This window comes from Stegodyphus dumicola, chromosome 12, assembly GCF_044657685.1.
Source record: "Stegodyphus dumicola isolate Sdum_Otavi_A_Nest chromosome 12, ASM4465768v1".
Taxonomy (NCBI): domain Eukaryota; kingdom Metazoa; phylum Arthropoda; class Arachnida; order Araneae; family Eresidae; genus Stegodyphus; species Stegodyphus dumicola.
This window is the reverse complement of record NC_140779.1, coordinates 30667507-30680452: the sequence shown is the minus strand read 5'-3', so window position 1 is coordinate 30680452 and position 12946 is coordinate 30667507. Positions and strand designations below refer to the sequence as shown.

The 12946-nt window shown below is 32.2% G+C and overlaps 1 protein-coding gene across 1 annotated transcript in view; it reads left to right on the top strand.

Moving 5' to 3' along the window:
* LOC118182044 (uncharacterized) overlaps positions 1-3568 on the top strand; it is a 35728-nt gene extending 32160 nt beyond the window's left edge. The window contains exon 4 of the mRNA XM_035351311.2: positions 186-3568. Coding sequence (XP_035207202.2) covers positions 186-3099 — 2914 coding nt within the window. The 3' untranslated portion in view covers positions 3100-3568. The remainder of the gene's footprint in view (positions 1-185) is intronic.
* The last annotated feature ends 9378 nt before the right edge of the window (positions 3569-12946 follow it).

The window sequence follows — 12946 nt, the reverse complement described above, 5'->3', positions numbered from 1 at the left end:
ATCAAAATTGATTTTCAAAATATTTAATCTGAGGTTTTTATGCAAAATGTTTAGATTTCTGAATGATATGAGCCTCTTATGAGATTCAACTAACATTTTCTAAATTCAAGAATATTTCATACAAACATTAATTTATTTTTTATCTAGAAAATTACTGTCAAAGATTAATTTTGCTTATTTTACAGCGTGAATTCACATTTACCTGATTATGGAAATGGCAACACATTTACTGGTAGCAGTTACAGCAATCATTATGACAGCGATTTTGGAAATGGGTACAGCAGTGATGGCGACAACTTTTTTGGTGGAAACCAAGGAAGCTCCCTTCATCAGGATGGGCCTTACAATAGCTTTGCGTTTGATTACGGAAAAGGTGGTAGTGATGACTTTGGATCGCATCAGAGTTATAGTAATATGCAACAGAACATTGATTTAAACGCTGCGCAATTTAATGAAAGAGAGAAACTGAATTTCCAACAGCAGGGGAAAAATTTCCATCAAAGGCCTTTCTATCCACCCCAGTCATATCCCCGGGCTCATCGCTTGCAAACTAACAACGCTAACAACGGAATAACTAAAAGCCAAATGTATTCTAACAACCACAATTCTAATATCAACAAACACCCTGCTGGTGTACACGGGACAAGCTATGAACTGGATGCCGATGTCAGTCCCCGTGGTGTGAAGATAAACGATGCTCCTTATAGCTCAGAGATTGCACCAACTAATTACAACCAAAATGGGCAGGATAACGCACCAAATGGTCTTTACTACAACAATGGGCAAGCAATTAATGACGGTAGAGAAAATTTAGGCTCAAACAATTATGCAAGTAATACTTACGGTTCCCAGCAACTATCTAGCAATCCTCAGTATACTCAGTCTTCAACACAATATTCACAACCTGTATATAATCCTGCAGGATATGCTGAATATCTAATGAGCCAACAGCAAAGTAATCAACAGCCTGAATATTCTCAGAGTAATATCTCGCAGTATTCACAATCTTACGAAACGAGTAAAACAGCTCAGGACAGTCTTCAAAATGTAATGGCACAAGCTTCCAATCAAGGAATTGCATCACAAATATCCAGTCAAGGAGTCATGTCACTACCCAGTCAAGGAGTTATGTCACATATGTCTAATCAAGGTGTCACGACTCAAGCGGATGCCCAAAGTATGATGTCGCAATCTAGTCCAGGGCTGATGAATCAACAACCCAGTCACAGTACAATGTCTCAAATGTCTAATCAAGGAATGGGATCACAATCATCAAATCAAGGCCTAAATAATCAAGAATCTAACCAAAATATGAAACAACAGGTGTCTAACCAAGGTATGATGGCACAAGCTTCTGATCAAGGCATGTTGACACAAGCATCAAAAACGCAAAACTATTATCAGCAATATCCATCTAATACTTTTAACAATGGATTCAGATCTTCACAACAAATGAATGGATTTAGCAATATTCCACAAATAGAACAATATTCAAATTATAACGCTCCAAAGCCGAAATATCCAGAAAAACAAAATTATGATTTTGATAACATGTACAAACAAGTAAATGAGTATCAAATGGGCCGTGGCAATTCTCTACCATGGCAGACAAATAATTATCAGAATCAAAATACGAAAGACAATAATTTTCAACAATTCCAACAATACAACCAGCACTTATTTGGGCAAACACCTACGCAAAATAATGAAGGACTGAAAAATGGTTTTTTTAATAGTCCAGGTAGTCTGAAACCGGGTTCTCAAGCCATATCTTCCATAAACACTGAACCAAAAAATAATTTCCATAACTTTAATGATTACTTACCATCTGGCTCTTCTGCTAGTAGTAGTAGTTACAGCAATAGTTACAGTCCGCCACATGCTGGATTCCAGGCTAGCAGCAGCGAAAACACGATGTTTAGGCAAAATGAAAAATTTGATCAAAGTTCCAGTCAAAATTCCTACTCCTCAAGCTCAAATATTGCTGTTCCTGGGCTTTTTACACCTTCTGGTTCTTCAGTGTCATACAGTAGCAATGCATATGGAAACAATTATGGTGATGCTCGAAGTTACTCACCGCAAGCCACGAATGAAGTCTACAGTCATAGCCATGGTTCTCAAATGACAAATTCAGTTAGTAAAAATCATCCAACTTCAGCATCAACTAGTCATTCCACTCATATTGGTTCGGGAACCTATAGTCAACCATCTAGTTCCTTAAGTAGCTATTCAAGTAAAAGCTATTCAAACAGCAATTCCTATGACGCTTCTTCTCAAGCTTCTTACCAAAGCCCATCATTTGAGTTTTCTCCTCCTGAACCGTCTTTTGAATTCTCCCCTCAAGCAACCTATCAGATGCCAGTTCAATCTAAACCAGAAATGCCATTATTTAGCCAAAATGAATCTGAAACATTAACCTCTTTCAGCAACACCAAACCGTTGTTAACAAATCCAGGGATTTCGACTTCGTACAGCTACAGTTACAGTCAGCAAGTTAGTGATGAAATACCCGACTCCTCAAGCTCAGCAATAACCAATCCCATTTTAAATATTGGCCTACCTAAAACATTTTCGCAACTCCAAAGCGCGCAGCAGTCACAGAATCGTGAACAAAACGATCCATTTGCCTTGCATGCAAAGTCTGGTACCAAAGCACAAAGTTCCAATGCCCTTCAGAATTCCAAACTGGATGAAATGGAAGAGCATGTCCAGTCATCAGCCAGCTCAATCATTAAATTCTATACTAATTCTCCAGATTCTGAAGAAGGTAAGAAAGGTCAATCATTTACATTTATGGATTCAAGTGCTTTAGAATCTTCACCATCCGCCACTTTCTATCATCCGGATGACCCAACATCCAGTTCAAAAATAGGCTACAGCAGTGAAGACCTGAAGATTGTCCAAGGTCCATCTTATGGTCAAGACCCTGCTGAGCCTCTTCAGACATCGCTGGATGCGTATGTTCCCGCTCAACCAATATATCAGGCTTCCAGTAGCGATCAAAATACAGTGTATAAAGAAGCTGTAAGTGAAAATGATGGTGTTTATAAAGAAGCCGCCAGCATAGCTTCTGAATCGAACACTAATAAATCGCGGTGAAAACTCCAGAATGAAACGTTGTTTTATATAAGACCATTCTGTGCAGTGAAATTCGAGCTCAAAATATTACATGTTCCTGTTACTTCATCAGATAAGTTGAAATTTGAAACTCTAGTTACCCATCCCATGTGATAACGTCGTACGAGAAATACGCACAAACTTTGCAAACGATTAAATGATGGTGGCCGTCATATTGTTTCACAAGATTCATTGTCTTAAATATAGTAAATATAGTAACATGATAAGCATAATATTGCTCTTAGCTAGGAGTATCGAACACAAGTGAAAAAGTGTGCTATTATCACCTATTGACGCTAGACGTCAAAAAACTGTTTTGTACATATGTTTCCTTTAATGTCTTCTTGATATTTAATGTTTTCTTGATTTTCTTGATATTTGTTACTTGATATTTCCAAAAAACTGTGCGAACAGATTTTGAAGACCAATAAATTTATTATGATATTTTAAATGATTTTCTTTTTTGTCCCGAAAAGAGTGAACATTTTCAAGAACGTATAAATCTAAATATTAATGCAAGTTTGAAGTTTGCATTAAGTGAAGATTTTAACTATTTTTTAAATAATAGCGATTTAAATGGGGAAGTATCATGCAAAATGAAATCTTTAATGAATGGTCTTATAATACACTAGCTTCAGTTTAAAACATAGAAATTTCTATAGCAATTCTAAAAGATAGATTGCTGGCAGTTCTATAGCAGTACTTTCCCTCTGAATCTTAGACCTAAAATAAAATATGGAAATGCTATTTATTTTTTCTTATTCTATAATATAAATAATTTGTATAGAAATAAAAAGAAATTTCTGTGAAAATATTTTTCTTCTTTCTAAAGTATTTATACAAAATAACATTATTTTCGAGACAAAGAGCTTAGCTGGAAATCATGTAATTTATGCCAATTTAAATCAGTTCTTTCAAAAATACGTTCAAAAACAATTCAACTTCAGTGTATGTTATATTCAATTCAATGTACTTACCGTTGTTAAACTGTTAAAACTCATTGTTAGAAATCCTAAACGTTATTAGCAAAGAAATTACTTTCATCTTCTTATCTTCTAAATATCTTCTAAATCATTTTCTTTAGTCATAAACTGCTGATAAATAAATACCATATAGGTTCGAATGTAAGACGGCCTCGCATATATGAGTTAACTTCCGATAGTGTTAATTAAATTATCTAAAAATTGCATCATTGGATAAAATTAAGTCTTCTTTTAAATTAACACCTTCTTTTAGCATCTGGGGTATAAGAGATAACACATTTTTTTTCTAATACTGTGCCGCTAAACTGCGTATTGTTTCAAAAAATTATTTTATGAGAAAAAGTATGGGTTTATATTTGGGCGAACAGAATTAAGGTTAATTCTTTTTTACTTCCTTGTACGAAGTAAACAAAGTATTGTAATCGTGAAAAATTCGGGTATCTTATTTCAACGGAAATATCCATTTTGACCCATCCTAAATCAATTCAAATGATTCACGTACGGAGAGAATAAAGTACACTTTCCCCCAAAACGGAAATGTAAAATGGATTAAAAATGTATTCAAAACGAATTTTTTTAATGACGCCTGTACGTACCTATATATGTATCTTGCATAACTGAAAAACGATTAACCGTAGAACGTTGAAATTTTGCACATGGAACTGCCATACCCTCTAATTATGCACTTCCTGTTCTATTGCAAATGGCAGTACCAAACGTGTGTATATATATATACGTAAGTAAAGTCCTATTAAAATTCTTATATTTCAAATTAAATTAAGAAAGCTAATAAAGTAAAAGATTTACAGTTTGATGTCTAAAAAAAATTCCAATTTACAAATTCGTAAATTTTAAGTATCATTTTAAATGTTATTATTAAAATTTTTTTAATTTTTAAAATGTTTAAGAAAAATGTTTACAAATATAAAATAGTAAAAGTTAAATCGGTATGAAAAAATAGCTTTACCAGCAACGGCTAATAGTAGCGGATTGCCGATTTAAACACTACCAGAGGTGACCACTGTCCTGAACTTCCCAAGGACAATCTTTTGGTACTAAACGATACTATTTAATACTTGTAAAAACTTGTTAACTGCTACTATTTAATACTTGTAAAATTTTTTCTTAAACGTTGCAAAATTTAGAAAAAATTTTAATACATTTTAAAATTTACGTATTTGTAAATTGTAATTTTTATAGTCTTCAAATCGTATTTATTTTACTTTATTAGCTTTCATAATTTGATTTGAAGTATACGAATTTTAATAGGAGTATTCCCCTTTAATTATAATTATGTTTAATTAAACCATTGCAGCCTAGGCACAGAACCAAAGTTCTTACACCCTTGCATTTGAATATTAATATATATATACCACTTCCTTACCTCACTTTCCTTACGTTTACTTTTTATGGCCTTTATTTCTGCAATCGTTGGTCATAGTCATATACTTCCAATGACAGAAATGTTTTAAATGACAAAAATAATCATGTTTCGGCAATATAAACTTTAAAAAATGTTCTTCGGCAAATAACGAAATCTAACTTTTAATGTGGTCTCCCGGTATACTAATGTTTGGAGAAATTTTATTTTCATTATGGAAAAATAAAATCGTAAGAAATTTGGTTCTTTTATAAAAAAATTGTCCCGAGTATTTGAAAATTTGCAGTTTTTGGTGTCATTTTCAGTTTGCCATGAGAGATCGGTTAATTGAGCTAAAATAATTCACAGTAAAAAGTTTAAACGATGTGCAACAAGAAAAATGTATAATTTAATAGACCGTACGAGGAAGTCACGTGGTGTCTCCATCAAATTTTTAAAATTTGATGAAAGTTTAAAAAAAGAAAATTTGAGTGCAAGTATGTTTTGAAGTAAATTGCCATGACAACCCTTTTTAAAAATTAGATAAAAATACTAGTTGTCTAAAAGCTATTTTAACACGTCTAATCGTCAATAAAAAAGCTGAAAAAAAGTAAATTAAAATACGAAAATGTAGCGACTTTCCAGGCAGACGAAATTAAAAATAAACATAGCATTAATTTATTTTAGCTATTTTATTCTATACTTCTCATATTTTAGAAGGATTATTTATCACAATTTAAAGAACAAAAAGAATCGAAACAAATCTCAAGAATAACCGGCTAACATTCCAACAGTATAAAAATCAAACAATTATCAAGGAATAAGGCTTTAATTGCAAAACAAATATGAAATTTTAGAAATATTATTGAGATGATTAAACTTAAGGCGAAATCCAAAAAAGCGATAAATCTGTAATAACTACCTACTCAAAAATTCAAATTTTGATTTCAATCGTAGATAAAAAATAAATAAAGGTATTTCATTAATTGAGGAAAATTACTTCTGCAGTAAATTATCCTACAAACTACAATTTTTTTTAAAAAACCTCACATCCGTTTTGAAGATCAAAAGGCGGTTAAAATTAAATCTAGTGTTCTTTTCTATAGTAAAGATGTCTTGGGACGTGTTTTAGTCTACTTACTGCAGCAGTGAAGCGTGACCCTCAACTCCGCCAAAGAGTGAATTCTATTATTGTTTACGCAGTCTTCTTCGAGAGCGGTGGAAACAAAAAGCCAATTACCATCTAAAGCAATGTAATCGCGATCAGGAGAACAAAATAACCTTAATTTCGATCACGATGTTTCAACTACAGTAACTTGTTTTTGGTACAGTTTCTGTCGAAATTGGAGTGGCACTAAATTGTTTTTGACACAGCAATATGTGAGTGTAATTTTTCCAGGATATCCACGTTGACACACTCCTTAAAATATCGAATATCTAACCTCAATCAATCGAAGCATTCTGTTCTACTTAACGTAAATGCTTTCCATGTCTTCCAAACAATTCTTTTCTAAAGTCTATTATGCATATTCTATTTTCTAAAGTCATATAGAAAAAATCATTTAATACAACTTTAGTATATATTTCATTAATATACACAGGGCCTGAAATGCCTTTCCAGATTCTTAATATGAAACTAGAAAAATTTTATTGTAACTGAAAATCAACACCGAAATAGCAAATTTAACGCATTTTCATTGCATAAAATTTAGAAAATTTCAAATTTTTTACTGTGTTTACTTGAAAAAGAATAAAACATTTCCATTTCAACCGTTTAGCTGATTAGATTTGGTTTGAGTTAGTAGATTATGGCGAACCACAGTAAGGCTATTTGCCTACAGGAAGGGATGGGATGTCTCTGTGGAGGACTTTCCAAAGGAAACTGGCTCGTATACACGTTACACATAGAAAGAAAACAATGAAACCGCTCATGCAGCTAGCCTGTCCGCCCGGAATCGAGCCCAGGTCTGAACTACCTCGGACCCGTCTCCCCGAGGTGCTCTCTTTCACTATCGGAGATAAAGTCGGGCTATCACTTATATGGCGCACAAGGCTCTTGCCAACGACAGGCCCGTGTGACTCCATGCTACAAAGAATGTCGTGGGCTTCCGCTGACCTTGAGGGCAAGTAAATTTGGTGACAACAACAAAAGTTAATCTGGAGAAGCTATAACTGTAAATGCAGTACTATACTGAGACATAATATCGAACTTTTTAAGGGATCATTTGTATGATATGGTGGTGGTGTAGTGGTGGTGTATTGAGAATACGGCAAAGCACACTAGGCCTATCTGCCTAAGGGCAGAGATGCTTTCGTGGAGGACTTTCTAAGGGAAACACGTTACACATGGGGAAAACCAGGAAAACGCCCATGCAGCCCGTTCGCGGGATTCGAACCTCTGACCGAACTACCAGTGTTCAGCGATTTTACCGCTCGGCCGCTGGCAGATGATATGGAACTCGAAGAAATGTGGTTTCAACAGAATGGGGCCACAGGCCATGCAGTAAGGGAAACCATCGAGTTTTAAGACAAACTTTTCCTGGTCGTGTGATTTTCAGATATTTTCAGATTTCAATAAAAAAATTAAATAATAATTTACTGTGTTTCATTTTAAAATTAGATCCATCATATCACCGCCCAGCTTCTGAAATTTCTTTTTTTTATATATTAAAATTTCTTTACAGACTATTTTTTTAAATTTATAATATTAAAATTTAAAAGAGACTTTTACATTTTAAAATAATCTTTCGAATTTGCTTATGATATTTTCCATATTTTTAGACTACTGCTATGCACTTGGCTGTTACCACAGCTAAAGATTTAAATATTCCACAGTGCAGCTTCATTTCTCGGAATATTATCTATAGTTTGAGGACAAATAAAAGTACTTTTAAATAAAAATATTTGCCTTAGCAGTAAGATAAAAATCATTTTCTCATTTTTTATATCATTGCGAGGTCAGTAGACATAATTAACTTTCACAGGTGCTTTCAAAATGTATAAAATATTGAAAATTCCCTTATGACCCTATACGGCTATTAGTATTCATTTATTTCATCAAATAATACATTTTACTAGATAAATGTTTTATTCCTTAAAACCCCAAAAATTTGACGAATGTGAAGACTTGATTATGGAATTTAAAACACTTGTAGGCGGTATATAAGATGACTTGATAAATTTATTTTAAAATGAAATTAAGAATAAGTGCATCGGTCTTTGAGATAAAGTGTCTGTTGTATGGAATATATTGTATTGTTCGGTGCGTAATAAATTGAATACATAAGTCCGATAAAAAGTGAATAAAATTTATTCTTCTCACAAGAAATAAAACAAAATGCTGAAATGTTTCCTCACAAATATTCGTACAATATCACACAGTAGTTATATTTTAAACTACTAAAACGTTAATGCGAATTCACTACAATTAACACAAAAAACGAACCACGGACCTCTGGAATACCGGCCCAGTTTGCAAAACCACTACACTACGAAGGCTCGCCAAAAAGGTGGGAGAAATACCTTATAAATTACGAGATATCTGTTTATTAAATGTTAAATGCACCCGCTTCTGTAATTTTACTTTTTCCGTGTAGCTTTCTCTTAGAACTCGTCACGCGCTACGTAGCACGGGGAAGTAAACAATTTTAATTACAATTCCACTAAAAATAGCTAAATAAATTCAAAATCCGTAACAGTATATATGTAATAAATGAACTTTCAATGCAAAGAAGATGTACACAGCTAATCTATAAAAGACAAAAACAATATTTTTAATAATAGTGTTACGAATTTGGTATTTAAAAAGCTAATGTTATTTCAATTATAAATTAAATGGTTTTATTTCTCGCACAGTGCAGCGCATGACGAATATTAAAAGAAAGCTAAGCCGGAAAATTGAAAATACAAGAGCGCGTGCATTTAACATTTAATAAATATCTGTTTTAGATTTCGAGAAAGTACTAGAAAATTCTCGCGCGCGATTTTAAAATTTTATAAATAGGAGGAAAACCTCTCAATTCAAGAGTTACTTAGTTTGTTGTTGTTTAGAAAACTGCTCTTGTTGACTGTAGCGAATTCGCGGATTAGCCTTCTTTAGCTGTTTTGAATTAAGTTCTCTTGAACGTTTGAGTAGTTAGAAGATACTACTGTGATATATTGCGATACTGCACGATTATTTGAGGACATTTAATCATATTTGTTGTGATAATAATAAATTTTCTTCAGTTTTTTATCGGACTTGTGCATTCATTTCGTAACGAACCCGTACGCACGCAACAATATAATAAATTTATAATAGAGAATAAGCATGTTACACGCGTTTGCTATGTAGACTGTACGTAATTTTACTCTTATGTTATTATTATAAACTACATTGAAACCAGGTAAGATTTATAGGAAGTTTTTCATTCTTTATATCTGGTTCGCATCCTTGTCAACGGCTTAATAACTTGAACGTGTTCTTAAGTCCCAAATAAAACTTCTGCGTGGATTATTATCATGTATATTTCTGAAGAGAAATTTTTAACCTCTGTAAAAAATATCCAGTCCTTTTATTCTTATTTATTTGTTACTTCAAGCTTCTTTGGCCTATTACAGCATTTCATACAATGATATCAATTAAAAAGTCTCTTGATTCCTCAAGGACTGCAGTAATTTTGAGAAGCTTAACATACTTGAATCCCTTACAGTTTCTTACCAAAGTTTTGAATCTGCTTTAAAATCTGAACCAAAATCTACATTAAATACCAATATATGCAATAAAGGAGAAATAAACGAATGCGTATCTGAATTATGTCTGTGGGAATGTATTCCAAACCCTTATTTCACAATTAGTTTGGCTTTTATTCATGTAAAAGAAAAAGAAAAATTTGTTAATATAGTTGAAAATTCCATTAATAATTTCAAATTAATTATTTTTAGATCTGCGTAATTAAAACATATCTTGTGAATTTCAGAAAATGTTGCAGAAAATATGAATAAATAATTGACTCAAATAATCGACCGAAATATCACTCAAATGAATAATTTGTTTTAATATTTCTGACTCTGATATGAGCAAATACATCAGTGAAGGTTTTATGAAGAATTGATATTATAAGAGAATTATAAGGCTATTTATAAGTGAATGAAACTTTGGATGTTTGTTCTTTTGCCATATAATACATCTTTAAAGTAATGATAAAATGTTGACAAATATAGCAAAAAAAAATCCAGGATATTTATTAGCCCTAGTGGACAGTAGCTCAGACGTGCTATTAGTCTCAACAGCATTTTGTGGCATTTCATTATAAATGTCGGTTTATTTTTTAAATTGTTGCCACCAAATATTATCTATCGCTTGTATTATATTTACAGAAATTAAATAATCGAGAATCTGCATTAAATGTACGTATTTTCCTCGCACTGGTAAAAAAGCGACGGTACCTACAGCCATTAAATTTTGAATAACGTAATCCTCCACTGAACATGGGCAGCTGGAAGCCCGAATTTTGAATTATTTTGTTTCATTATCTGAAAGCTAATGCGGTCAGACCAAATTTAGTTTCAACTTTGAAATGAGCTATTTTTCTGACAGTGGAATTATTATATGCAAAAGACCTACAAAATATTGCGCCATCCTAACATTTTCTGTAATTTAACATAAGCAAGCATTCAATTTTGCTGTAGGTGGAGAATGTTGCACCTGCCGTCAGTAAGCTTATAATTTTTCAGTAAGCTTATGTTTTTTGTAACTTTCGACTTGTTCAACTTGATTTTCGGTAAAATATTTTCGCGTATATCATTTGGAAGCGATTTCAGAAAACAGAAGTATGGTTTCGTTTGATCAACTAACTTCTAGCAAGGAGTGCGTTGCGCCAGAATAAAAATATAGAAATTTTTTTCAGTAGAATCAATTCGGGAAGAATTGAACAAAGAAAGTGTGTTCAAAAGTACGGATATGATTTGAAATGCATTAGTAAATATTCTAACACTAAAAAACGAATTTGTAATTATTAGCACAAAGGGGCTTCAACCCATCAGAAGGGCTATTAGTTTCGAAACGGCATTTTGCGTTGTTTCACTTTTCAAATTGTTGCCACCAAATATTATAGCCGGGTATTATATTTTAAGAATTAAAATAATGAAGAATCTACATGAATGTATGCATGTTTCTCGTTTTGGTATCTAGAACAATCAAATTTTGAATAACGTAATCCTCCAGCTGAAGCTGGACTCCCGAATTTCGAATTTGATATATTATCTTTTTTTATATTTTGTAAATATTTAAAGAATTTTTTATTAACAAACTCAACGATTTGAAAGCGAGAAATAGCAACACTGTACGAAAAAAAAATCTTTTATCTCCAGCGCGCGAGACTGTGTACTGGAAATTTTAAAGATATGCAGTTTTTAAGTATTTTGTGATATTGCTGTTGAATGGAATTTTATGCAATTTAAGTACAAAGAACATGGTATTTAATAAATAAAGGTAACACACAAAACGTTAAAAAAACACCTCTTTGGGCAAAATATAAAATCTGAAAGACTTGAGATTTCTAACCTTTATTAAAAAAAATATTTATTACCCGTGAAGCAATTTCAAAGCTTACCTTTTTATTGGGGGAGTTCATAAGTTACTTTTTTAATAAATACTCGTATTTTTGCGTAAAATCAACAATTATCAGTCTTTAAATGCAAGTCTTTACAAGTCTTTACAATATACAAAGTCTTTAAATGCAGTCGCAAGCTGAATTTCAAAAGAGCGTTTCGCCATTGACTGATAATTTGATAATTTAATAATGACTGCTAAATTAAAAGCAATAATCACTTTTTGTAGGCAAAACATTCAAAAGCATTTTAAGTTAACCAGATGCTAAATAGTTTGAATTGTTGTTACAGAGTTGAATTTGACTTTTCGGTTTCTATGAATGATTAAAAATACTTTTAGACATTCCGAAAGAATTTCTTTCAATAAGATGTTAAATAGAGCGTTGATAGTGGAATAAAAGAAAAATAAGCTATTGAAATACTTGAGAATTCTTTATTTCTATGAGGATTTAATAATTAACCTGTGAATATCATCAACAAACATACTGATGTGCCATTTTCCTGGTTATGATTCTTTTAGGTTAGTGATTGAAAACCTTCCGAGTAATTAATTTTTGACAGTTTTAGCATTTTTTTCCTTTTGAAGTTTCTTTTCTTTTTTTAGCTCAAAAAAAAAAGACGTTAATCCTGAATGGGATATTGGTTTTGGAACAGGATTTTGCGTTGAATCACTACATACAGCGTATCACTTTTCAAACTGCTGCCACCAAACATTAACGCATTACGCTTAAAATTGCATAAAACTTAACATTAATGTAAAGAATTTTGTAAAACCTATGTTAATCAAAATAAACATTAATACATAAAGTTACATCATGTATTAACCTAAAAATTTTTACAAAAAATCTTAAGAATTTATATAGGATCTTATATATAGGATCTATGTTAAGAATTT